Source organism: Thamnophis elegans, chromosome 2, assembly GCF_009769535.1.
Source record: "Thamnophis elegans isolate rThaEle1 chromosome 2, rThaEle1.pri, whole genome shotgun sequence".
NCBI classification, from domain to species: domain Eukaryota; kingdom Metazoa; phylum Chordata; class Lepidosauria; order Squamata; family Colubridae; genus Thamnophis; species Thamnophis elegans.
The window spans coordinates 155,668,565-155,681,133 of NC_045542.1; the positions used below are offsets into that span (position 1 = coordinate 155,668,565).

General features: G+C 42.4%; 1 protein-coding gene across 1 annotated transcript; it reads left to right on the forward strand.

Annotated features, from left to right (window-relative positions):
* The first annotated feature begins 603 nt into the window (after nt 1-603).
* On the forward strand, nt 604-11,224 carry LOC116504263 (zinc finger protein 208-like). The gene is given in 3 exon segments (XM_032211192.1): nt 604-1,249; nt 2,031-4,326; nt 8,910-11,224. Coding segments are annotated over 2 exon segments (3,162 nt in total). The 5' UTR covers nt 604-1,249; nt 2,031-2,814; the 3' UTR covers nt 10,560-11,224.
* Nucleotides 11,225-12,569: the final 1,345 nt, after the last annotated feature.

A 12,569-nucleotide genomic window follows, 5' to 3' on the forward strand; every position in this document is an offset into this window, starting at 1 on the left:
CTTTCTTCTCCCTCTCCACCTCCTCCCTACCTCCTTTCTTCCCTCTGTCATCCTTCTCTATTAAGTGCCGGGGTGGCATAGTGGTTAAATGCAGCACTGCAGGCTACTTCAGCTGACTGCAGTTCTGCAGTTCGGCTGTTCAAATCTCTCCGGCTCACGGTTGACTCAGCCTTCCATCACCCCGAGGTGGGTAAAATGAGGACCCGGATTGTTGTTGGGGGCAATAGGCTGACTCTGTAAACCGCTTAGAGAGGGCTGAAAGCTCTATGAAGCGGTATATAAGTCTAACTGCTATTGCTATTTCCGCCTTCCCTTCTCCTCCTCTCCCATTTCCACTCCTTCTTTCTCTCCTTCTCTTCCTCACCCCAGTGCCCTCTCTCCTACCCTTCTTCCCTTACCTCTCTCCTCTACTCCACAATCTTCATTTCATTTACTTCATGTATTTCAGGTTTTGAGCAAGCTCCATTTTATGTTGATGGTATTTATAATTTCATTTCAATAAATATCTTTAGTTTTAACATATATCATTCCATTTTTGAAAGAAAAAAAGTTTGTATATGTGTCTGTGTGTGTATAATCACATAATTCTTCAAATTCCCACCTTCCCACAGTGTCCAGTTCCAAAATTACAGTTAGTTGTACAGTTAATTATAATTCCCAAGTTTTAGGGTTCTTATTTCAGAGTTCTGGTCCACCTTAAATTCTGATTCCTCTAAAGTGAAGAGGAAGAGAAGTGGGAGACATCTTGATCACTTCACTTTCTTTATTCTTCCCTCCAATGAGTGCCCTCTTGAGGGACCTGAAAGAAAAAGTTTGGGGATGGATCCTCTGGGAGAAAAGCTATCGATGAGCTCCATGGGAGTTGAATAGGACTTGATGGCACTTAAGGAAGCGCGGAATCAATGAGAACATCTTCAAACGTCTTAGGGTAAAACGAGCATGTTCTTCAGCCTTTCATCGCTAGATGGCGCTCAACAGAAAAGCAATATTCGCGCCTAGAAAGCAGATGCTGTATAACTGCAGGAAGGGAGAGAGGCTTAACTTGATCGAATTGAAACGGTAGAGTATTAGTTTGCTAGAGAGGATCGCCAACGTCCGACGACGGTGATGGCACCAGAAGAAGAAGAAGAGAGGATGTGGAGCAGAGGCGAAAATCAGAGATACTTCCTCTTCCGGCTCAGCCACCGGAGGATAATGGCGTCGGCGGAGCCTCTTGTGTCGCCTGGAGGGTCGAAGCGGCTCCTGGGAGGTGAGTGGAGGGAAGGTCGGAGGAGAAGCCGGGAGAAAGTCGGGCCCTTTCGGTTCCTCCACGGAGTATGAAGCAGCGGAAGCAACGAGGGTGAATCGTGTTGGCTGCTGCTGCTGCATATTCTTTCCCTCCCCGAATTTTGTTCCTCTGGGGCTGCTCGATTTAAAACCGCTGCCTGTGATTTTACCAATGGAAGATTTGGGGAATTTAAAAAGTCTTTATAGTGATTTCTGTTTCATGTTCCTTAACCTTCCATCTCCCTCAGTCTTCACACAACACCTGATTCCTTCTGATTCTATTCACCCGTTTTATTGACCTGTCAAATGAGGAATTTCATGGGCAAAACAGAATCTTCCATAGGATTTGGGCATCATTTCATCTCTTAGTGTCCCACCTTTCTAAAATTAGATCAAAGAATTTGAGAGAATACCCTTCTGGGACATTTTGAAGACTGAAATAGAGTTTTTCTACATACACAAATTCATAGATGTGTATTTATGTGTGCGTATAGGTGTATCTGTATAATCTGCAGTATTTTCAGGAATATTTTATAACAATTTCCAATGCTAATAATGATTTACACAATACAAAAATAAAATTATTGAGTGTAAATTTGAACTAATATTTTTATATGTAACTTTAACCTTTATTATTATTAACGTTAAAGTACCTTTTTGATGTTTTCCATGGTAACATATTTGGGCTTTTTGGGTGTTTCCTCATGTTACTGCAATCATTTTTAAAGAATAATGAAACTAACTTATTAATATGGATCTTACAGGCAAAGAAGATGCTAAGAAGAGGTCTGTGAATAACAGAGAATGAGAAGCAGAGTTAAAACAAAAAAAATCAACATTTTTTCCAACGTTTACTTTCCCGCAGAAAGTATAAAAACTCTTTTCTTTCTTCAGAAGATAAGAAACAAGGGAAAGAGTAACAAGAATTAAATTTTGCGCTGGAAACAATAGTATGTGGGACACAAGGAAAGATCACATGTAAAGTCAAAGGGGATAATTTCCAAATTCAGAAAAAGTAGAAATCACTGGAAGTCATACGGAAGGAAAACTTCCCTTGGAAAGCCAAAATGGGACGGCATTAATGAAAGTTTTTGTGGAAGGAAAGAATGGCTTAAACCGAAGTACCTGCAGATAAGAAATTTTTTTGGCCGCCTCAAGTATGCAAGAATATCGGTGTTAGAAAAACACACATAGGGCCTATTGTGGAAAAAACAACAGATTACAGATCACAGATAATAATGCAAGAGGGGATCCATATCAATGAAAATCCATACAAATGCTTCTAGTGCAACAAACATTTTACTCACAACATCTCTGGATGGAAAGTAGGCCTACAAGTGCTCGCAATGTGGCAAAAGCTTTATACGCCAGTTCACCCTGGTGAGACATAAGAGGATTCCCACTTGGGGGAAACCCTTTGAATGTCCTGATTATGGGAAAAAATTCACTTGGACCTCCCACCTGGAGATACACCATAGGACGCACACTAGAGAGATTCCGTATAGGTGTCCTGATTGTGGGAAAATTTATACTTGGAAGTCTGATCTGATGAAGCATCAAAGAACTCACATGGGAGAGAAACCATATGAGTGTCTGTATTGTGGGAAATGCTTCACTCAGAAAGCCAACCTAGTAAAACACCAGAGGACTCACATGGGAGAGAAACCATATGAGTGTCTATACTGTGGGAAAAGTTTCACTCAGAATGCCAGCCTGTTGATACACCAGAGGACTCACACCGGAGATAAACCATATGAGTGTCAGGATTGTGGGAAAAGTTTCACTCAGAAGTACAACCTTGTGATACACCAGAGGATTCACACAGGAGAGAAACCGTATGAGTGCCTGGATTGTGGGAAAAGTTTTAGTCGAAAATCCCAACTGGTGGAACACCAGAGAACTCACACAGGAGAGAAACCATATAAGTGTACAGATTGTGGAAAAGGTTTCTTTTGGAATTCTAAGCTGGTATTACATCAGAGAACTCACACAGGTAGCAAACCATATGCGTGTCTGGATTGTGGTAAAAGTTTCAATTGGAATTCCGCCCTGGTGAAACACCAGAGGACTCACACAGGAGAAAAACCATATGAATGTCTAGAGTGTGGAAAAAGTTTCACTCAGAATTACAACTTGCTTATACACCAGAGGACTCACTCGGGAGAGAAACCATATGAATGTCCTGATTGTGGGAAAAGTTTCAGTAAGAATTTCAATCTGGTGATGCACCAGAGCACTCACACAGGAGAGAAACCATATGAGTGCATGAACTGTGGAAAACATTTCAATCGAAATTCCCAACTGGTGGAACACCAAAGAACTCACACAGGGGAGACACCATATAAGTGTCCGGATTGTGGGAAGAGTTTCAAGCAGAATTCCTACCTTCTCATACACCGGAAGACTCATACAGGAGAGAAACCATATAAGTGTCCTGATTGTGGGAAAGGTTTCTGTCTGAATTCTCACCTGGTGCTACACCAGAGAACTCATACAGGAGAGAAACCATATAAGTGTCCTGATTGTGGGAAAGGTTTCTGTCTGAATTCTCACCTGGTGCTACACCAGAGAACTCACACAGGCAGCAAACCATATGAGTGTCTGGACTGTGGGAAATGTTTCACTCAGAGTTCCAAACTTGTGATACACCAGAGGACTCACACAGGCGAGAAACCATATGAATGTCAGGATTGTGGAAAAAATTTCACTCAAAATTCCCACCTGGTGAAACACCAGAGGATTCACACAAGAGAGAAACCGTATGAGTGCCTGGATTGTGGGAAAAGTTTCAGTCGAAATTCCCACCTGATGGGACACCAGAAAACTCACACAGGAGAGTAACCATATAAACGTCCTGATTGTGGGAAAAGTTTCAGTAAGAATTTCAGTCTGGTGATACACCAGAGCACTCACACAGGGGAGAAACCATATGAGTGTCTGGAGTGTGGTAAAAAATTCATTCAGAATTCGAAGCTTGTGATACACCAGAGAACTCACACAGGAGAGAAACCATATAAGTGTCCTGATTGTGGGAAAGGTTTCTGTCAGAATTCTCACTTGGTGCTACTCCAGAGAACTCACACAGGGGAGAAACCATATGAGTGTCTGCACTGTGGGAAATGTTTCACTCAAGAGTTCCAACCTGGTGATACACCAGAGAACTCACACAGGAGAGAAACCATATGAATGTCAGGATTGTGGAAAAAGTTTCACTCAGAATTCCAAACTGGTGAAACACCAGAGGACCCACATAGGAGCGAGACCATAACGAATGTCAGTGTTGTGGGAAAGATTTCAGTATCAGGTCTAGCCTTATAAATCATGTAAGGTTACACATCAGGGGAAAACCATTTTAATGCCTAGATTGTGTTCCGGACAAAATTCCTCTCTTATTGTACAGAAGTTATTCCATGAAGTGTAATTTGATGTGTGTACAGAAATTATCAATATCATTTCTGATCTCTCATGCCAAGCTCAGATGAGAAATTAACCATTTTAATTTCTCAGCTGATTGTTTTTATTATTAAACATGAAGGAGGAGATTTGTGTTGGGAGATCCAAGCTCTTCCGAGCTTCCTTTCTGTGGACCAGTGCAGTTGTTCCCTTCCACACAACTGAAGGCCTATATTTGGCCGGCAAAAGAAACCTGCCCAGCAACAAATTCAGCTAAGCAATAGAGATGACCACTGCCTCCTAGAGTCGGACATGACCGGACAGAGGAAACCTTTAGGAGGAAAAAAGCCTGTTAAGTTTTGTAGGAAAGAGTGTTCCCATGAAATAGTTTATGAGAAATATACCCATAGGGCTGGAGCTGCAGTAGAAAAGGTTCATTCTTAAGCTCCTATCAGTAAAATTTAAAGGAATGGGCAAGGAGGATGCCCCTCCATCTCAACCAGTAGAACAGGTAGATGCAAAAAAAATAAATAAAGGTAGGGGAATAATGACAGATGCCCCACTGGCACAGCGCTTATAATGCAGTATTGCTAGCTGACATTAACCACACCTGCAATTTGATCCTGATGGCGCTTGAGATTGACCGCCTTCCATCCAGCTGAGATTCGTAAATTATTGTTGGGGGCTATATGCTGACTCTGTAAACCAAGACTGCTATAAAGGGTTCTCTGGTGATATATGTGTCTAAATGCTATTGCTATAATAAAGAAATAGCTTTAAAGGGGATGACCAGGAACTTGAATTATACCTGCAAAGAAAACAATCCAGTGCAACTTTCATTACAAACACATTACAGAGGGAATATAGGGACAAACATTACTGTATGTAGTGAGCACCTCATGTGACTCTGATGTGGGAAGAAATAGGAGTCCCAGGCAAGGAAGACAGCAGCTGAGGGCTACAGGTAAGTGGGTGGTCTCCAGGTCTGCTCCTTTCTGTGCTTGGGAGAGGAATTGAGAGGCACCTGCTTAAATGCAGGACTCTTTAGATCAGCTTTCTACAAACTAGCACCCTCCAAAGACTTTGACCAAGTTGCCTTTGGGTAGATTCAATGGTGGAATCTTAACTCCTCTGGAAATTGGCTCCTCCGAGGAATTCTGCCCTCTAGTGAGATTTAGGCACTGCAAGAATGCAGATGGAAAAATAATATCTCCTCTGTAGATGTGTTTGGAAGCAATGTGGGTGGGCGCTTCGGTTTTTTTGTCCCATATTTCATTCTTCTATTAATGGGATGAAGCTGGCAGTCATTTAGGGCAGTGTCTCCTTTCCTATTTGCACATCATTTCCCCCTCAAGCTATCTTTTCCTTTGGTTTAGTTGCAGCTTCCGGCAAACGAAGCTTCGGGCTTAGCTCCAGACGTCATAAGTGCCCCCCCTTTTTTAAAGGTTTTATTATTGTTTCATTTTCATAACAAATAACCCCATGTGTACTGTTACATAACCAACGTTTTTTTTTAGTATTGTTAGATATTTACATCAATTCGTCTTAACATCATCCCCCAAAAACTATTATTGGCTCTTCTGCTCTCCATACACCATATTTGTACCCTATCCATCACTTTCTTCTCCCTCTCTCCACCTCCTCCCTACCTCCTTTCTTCCCTCTGTCATTTTTCTCTATTAAGAGCCGGGGTGGCATAGTGGTTAAATGCAGCACTGCAGGCTACTTCAGCTGACTGCAGTTCTGCAGTTCGGCTGTTCAAATCTCACCGGCTCACGGTTGACTCAGCCTTCCATCCCCCCGAGGTGGGTAAAATGAGGACCCGGATTGTTGTTGGGGGCAATAGGCTGACTCTGTAAACCGCTTAGAGAGGGCTGAAAGCCCTATGAAGTGGTATATAAGTCTAACTGCTATTGCTATTTCCGCCTTCCCTTCTCCTCCTCTCCCATTTCCACTCCTTCTTTCTCTCCTTCTCTTCCTCACCCCAATGCCCTCTCTCCTATCCTTCTTCCCTTACCTCTCTCCTATACTCCACAATCTTCATTTCATTTACTTCATGTATTTCAGGTTTTGAGCAAGCTCCATTTTATGTTGATGGTAGTTATAATTTCATTTCAATAAACATCTTTAGTTTTAACATATATCCTCATTCCATTTTTGAAAGAAAAAAAGTGTATATGTGTGTGTGTGGGGGGGTATGTGTATAATCACATAATTCTTCAAATTCCCACCTTCTCACAGTGTCCAGTTCCAAAATTATAGTTAGTTGTACAGTTAATTATAGTTTAATTCCCAAGTTTTAGGGTTCTTCTTATTTCAGAATTCTGGTCCATCTTAAATTTTGATTCCGCTAAAGTGAAGAGGAAGAGAAGTGGGAGACATCTTGATCACTTCACTTTCTTTGTTCTTCCCTCCAATGAGTGCCCTCTTGAGAGACCTGAAAGAAAAAGTTTGGGGATGGATCTTCTGGGAGAAAAGCTATCGATGAGCTCGATGGGAGTTGAATAGGACTTGATGGCACTTAAGGAAGCGCGGAATCAATGAGTACATCTTCAAATGCCTTAGGGCAGTGTTTCTCAACCTTGTCAACTTGAAGATGTCTGGACTTCAACTCCCAGAATTCCCCAGCCAGCGAATGCTTAGGGCAGTGTTTTTCAACCACTGTGCCGCGGCACACTAGTGTGCCGTGACATAGTGTAAGGTGTGCCGTGGGAAAATTACTTTATATATAGTCAATATAGGCACAGAGTTAAATTTTTTTAACATTTTCTAATGGTGGTGTGCCTCGTGATTTTTTTCATGAAAAAAGTGTGCCTTTGCACAAAAAAGGTTGAAAAACACTGGCTTAGGGTAAAGCGAGCATGTTCTTCAGCCTTTCGTCGCTAGATGGCGCTCAACAGAGAAGCAATATTTGCGCCTAGAAAGCAGATACTGTACAACTGCAGGAAGGGAGAGAGGCTTAACTTGAACGAATTGAAACGGTAGAGTATTAGTTTGCTAGAGAGGATCGCCAACGTCCGACGACGGTGATGGCACCAGAAGAAGAAGAAGAGAGGATGTGGAGCAGAGGCGAAAATCAGAGATACTTCCTCTTCCGGCTCAGCCACGGGAGGATAATGGCGTCGGCGGAGCCTCTTGTGTCGCCTGGAGGGTCGAAGCGGCTTCTGGGAGGTGAGTGGCGGGAAGGTCGGAGGAGAAGCCGGGAGAAAGTCGGACCCTTTCGGTTCCTCCACGGAGTATGAAGCAGCGGAAGCAACGAGGGTGAATCGTGTTGGCTGCTGCTGCTGCATATTCTTTCCCTCCCCGAATTTTGTTCCTCTGGGGCTGCTCGATTTAAAACCGCTGCCTGTGATTTTACCAATGGGAGATTTGGGGAATTTAAAAAGTCTTTATAGTGATTTCTGTTTCATGTTCCTTAAACTTCCATCTCCCTCAGTCTTCACACAACACCTGATTCCTTCTGATTCTATTCACCCGTTTTATTGACCTGTCAAATGAGGAATTTCATGGGCAAAACAGAATCTTGCATAGGATTTGGGCATCATTTCATCTCTTAATGATTTACACAATACAAAAATAAAATTATTGAGTGGAAATTTGAACTTATATTTTTATGTGTCACTTTAACCTTTATTATTATTAACATTAAAGTACCATTTTGATGTTTTCCATGATAACATATTTGAACTTTTTGGGGTGTTTTCTCATGTTACTGCAATCATCTTTTTAACAATAATGAAACTAACTTGTTAATATGGATCTTACAGACAAAGAAGATGCTCAGAAGAGGTCTGTGAATAAGAGAGAATGAGAAGCAGAGTTAAAACAAAAACAAAAAAAATCAAAAAAATTTCCAACATTTACTTTCCTGCAGAAAGTATAAAAACTCTTCTCTTTCCTCAGAAGATGAGAAACAAGGAAAAGAGTAACAAGAATTAAATTTTGCGCTGGAAACAATTGTATGTGGGACACAAGGAAAGATCACATGAAAATTCAAAGGGGATAATTTCTAAATTCAGAAAAAGTGGAAATAACTGGAAGTCAGTGGGGAGGAAAAATTCAGTTGGATAGCCAAAATGGGACAGCATTAATGAAAGTATTTGAGAAAGGAAAAAATGGAGAGAACGCCTACTAGTGCTCCCAGTGTGGCAAAAGCTTTAGAACGCCAGCCCACTCTGGTGAGACACAAGAGGATTCACACTGGAGAGAAATCATATGAGTGTCTGTATTGTGGGAAACTTTTCACTAAGAAAGCAAATTTAGTGAAACACCAGAGGACTCACACAGGAGAGAAACCATATGAGTGTCTGGATTGTGGGAAACTTTTCACTCAGAAAGCAAACCTAGTGAAACACCAGAGGACTCACATGGGAGAGAAACCATATGAGTGTCTGGATTGTGGGAAAAGTTTCACTCAGAATGCCAGCCTGGTGATACACCAGAGGACTCACACTGGAGAGAAACCGTATGAGTGTCCAGATTGTGGGAAAAGTTTTACTCAGAATTCTAACCTTGTGATACACCAGAGGATTCACACAGGAGAGAAACCGTATGAGTGCCTGTATTGTGGGAAAAGTTTCAGTCGAAATTCCCACCTGGTGGGACACCAGAGCACTCACTTAGGAGAGAAACCGTATGAGTGCCTGGATTGTGGGAAAAGTTTTAGTCGAAATTCCCAACTGGTGGAACACCAGAGAACTCACACAGGAGAGAAACGATATAAGTGTCTTGATTGTGGGAAAGGTTTCTTTTGGAATTCTAAACTGGTAGTACACCAGAGAACTCACACAGGTAACAAACCATATGCATGTCTGGACTGTGGTAAAAGTTTCAGTTGGAATTCGAACCTAATGAAACACCAGAGGACCCACACAGGAGAAAAGCCATATGAATGTCTGAATTGTGGCAAATGTTTCAGTCACAATTCCTCCCTGTTGAAACACCAGAGAACTCACATGAGAGAGAAATCCTATGAGTGTTCAGATTGTGAGAAAGTTTCGAGTTGCAATTCCCATCTGATGGTACAAGAGAGCATTCTCACAGGAGTAAAAACATATGAGGGCCTGGATTGCGGGGAAAATTTCAGTTGTAATTCTGACCTGGTGAAACATCAGAAGGCTCACACGAGAGAGAAATCATATGTATGTCTGGATTGTGGCAAAAGTTTCAGTCAGAATTGCTATCTGGTTATACACAAGAGGACTCACACGGGAGAGAAACCACATAAGTGTCCAGATTGTAGGAAAAGTTTCAATTGGAATTCTGAACTTGTGGTACACCAGAGGATTCACACAGGAGAGAAACCATATAAGTGTCCTGATTGCGGGAAAGGTTTCAATCGAAATTCTAACCTGGTGGTACATCAGAGAACTCACACGGGGGACAAACAGTACCAGTGCCCAGATTGTTGTAAAAGTTTCGCTCAGAATTCCTACTTGGTGAAACACCAGAGAATTCACACAGGAGAAAAACGACATGAGTGCCTCTGTTGTGGGAAAAGTTTTATTCAGAATTCTGACTTAGAGGTACATCAGAGGACTCACACAGGAGAAAAAAAACATCAGTGTCCATTTTGCTGGAAAAGTTTCCTTCGTAAGTCCGGGTTGATGATACACCAGAGGAATCACACTGGAGAAAAACCATATGCGTGTCCTGAATGTGGGAAATGTTTCATAAGGAATTCCAGTTTGGTGATACATCAGAGGACTCACACAGGAGAGAAACCGTATGAGTGTCCAGTTTGTGGGAAAGATTTTGGGACTAGATCTAGCCTTATAAATCATGTAAGGTTACACACAGGGGAGAAACCATTCAAGTGCCCAGATTGTGGAAAGTGTTTCACCCAGAATTCAAATTTTTTCATACACAAAAAATCACACTGCCAAAATTTGATGCATTAATTTCTTGCTTGATTCTTTGTTGTCAAATGTGTCATAGTATCAAAATATGAGGGAGGTGATGTGAGTTTCCTTTCTCTGGCCCAGTGCTGTAGTTTCCTTTCATGGAGTCAAGGGGAACTGCTGGGCAGAGAAAGTAAGATTTGATCTGTATTAGGTGTATTTACAACCTTGAGGTATTTGTACATATCATAAAGGGGGATATAAACATGTATACTATATTATGTGTGTATCTATGTAAAAAAATACATCACAGCCCAACTCCTATTGACTTTGGGCAGCTTGCATCAATAAAAACCTAATACAGAAATCAATAAACTCCACAAATTGCTAATGGTAAAATGCAAAGCCGCCACATCTAACATGTACTTGCCCTTCAAGTACAGGTAATGCTTCCATCACTTTCATATGTTATGAAAGTAATGGAACCTGCCCATTCCATTTGTAACTCAATTCGTAGGAGTGAATCTCATTCCTTGAGTGAGATCACACCCTGCTTTCGCCCAGGCATTGGCTAATTGAATACTCTGTTCAGGGCACATGAGGTATCTCAGGGTGGAGAAGGTGACTGGGACGGGAGGCTAATGATGGAACAAGCCCCCAAGCCAGAGGTGGCATTCAGCAGGTTCTGACCATTTCTGGTGAACCGGTAGCAGAAATTTTGAGTAGTTCAGAGAACCAGTAAATACCATCTCTGACTGGCCCTGCCCTCATCTATTCTCTGCCTCCCAAGTCCCAGCTGATCGGAAGGAAATAGGAACTCCTTCCCCTAGAGTGGGGTTAGGGAGGAAATGGAGATTTTACAGTATCCTTCCCCTGCCATGCTCACCAAGCAACACTCACAGAACTTGTAGCAAATTTTTTTGAATCCCATCGCTGCCCCAAACCCTCCCCAACTGACTAAGATTCCTCATGCTTCCCCCTTCCTGCCACGTCAGACTCACTTTGCAAAGATCTGTCTCCTCTCTGCCCTGGTTTATTTGCCCTTGAGAGAGAGGCGAGTAGATGGAAGCTCCTGAGCATGAAAAGTGTTTGTGGTGCCTATCTCCTGCTCCTCCCCCCTCCCCCAACTCCTTTCCACCATCACCGGAATTCTTTTAACCCCACAGAGAACTGAGGGAGATTGGAAGCTTCATCTGCATGCAAATGGGGCATTTGAAAACGGAGCTTCCAGTCTCTGTCGGGTCTCTGTTTGGGTGAAAAGTGTCCCAGTGTTCGTGGAAAGGGTTTTTTTTGGGGGGGGAGGGGAACAGGAGACGAGCACCGGAAACACTTTTCATGTGGAGAATGGAAGTTTCAGTGGTTAGAATGCGATATTGCCAGCTGACTCTGCCCACAACCTGGAACTCGATCCTGAGGGGGCTCAAGATTGACTAAGCTTTCCATCCTTCTCAGATCGGTAAAATGAGGACCCATATTGTTGGGGGCAGTACGTTGATTCTGTAAACTCAGAGTGGTATGAAGCACTGTGTGGTGATATATAATTCTAAGTGCTATTTCTATAATAAAAGAAATAGCTTTAAAGGGGACTAGCTTCTTCAACTGCACCTTAAAGAAATGAATCCACTGCAGTTCGCACAACAGAGATGTTACATGGGCAAGCTAGGGCCCCCCATTATTGTTTCCGCTTCTGCGTTCTGCACCATTCAAAGTTTCTGGATGGTCCTGTGATGTGATCCAAACTGGAGGTGACCAAGGCATGAGCGACCCGCGTGCAAGGCCCAATTAGAATAGAATAACTTTTATCACTTTGAAGGCACACTAATTGGCACACATTAAAATGAAATTTTGTTGCAATTGGTACACCAGATGAATCTGCAAAGCCAATCCAGGAGGACCCCCAGGTTGTGCACCAGCTCAGTTCCAAAACGTGACTGCATGACCCCAGGTCACTGAATCTGTCCCAAATATGAGTCAATTGCCAAGCATCTTTAGTTTTGATCCTCTGGCCATGGGGATGTCGCCATGGTGGCAAGTGTGAAATATGGTCATAATAAAGTCACTTTTTTCAGT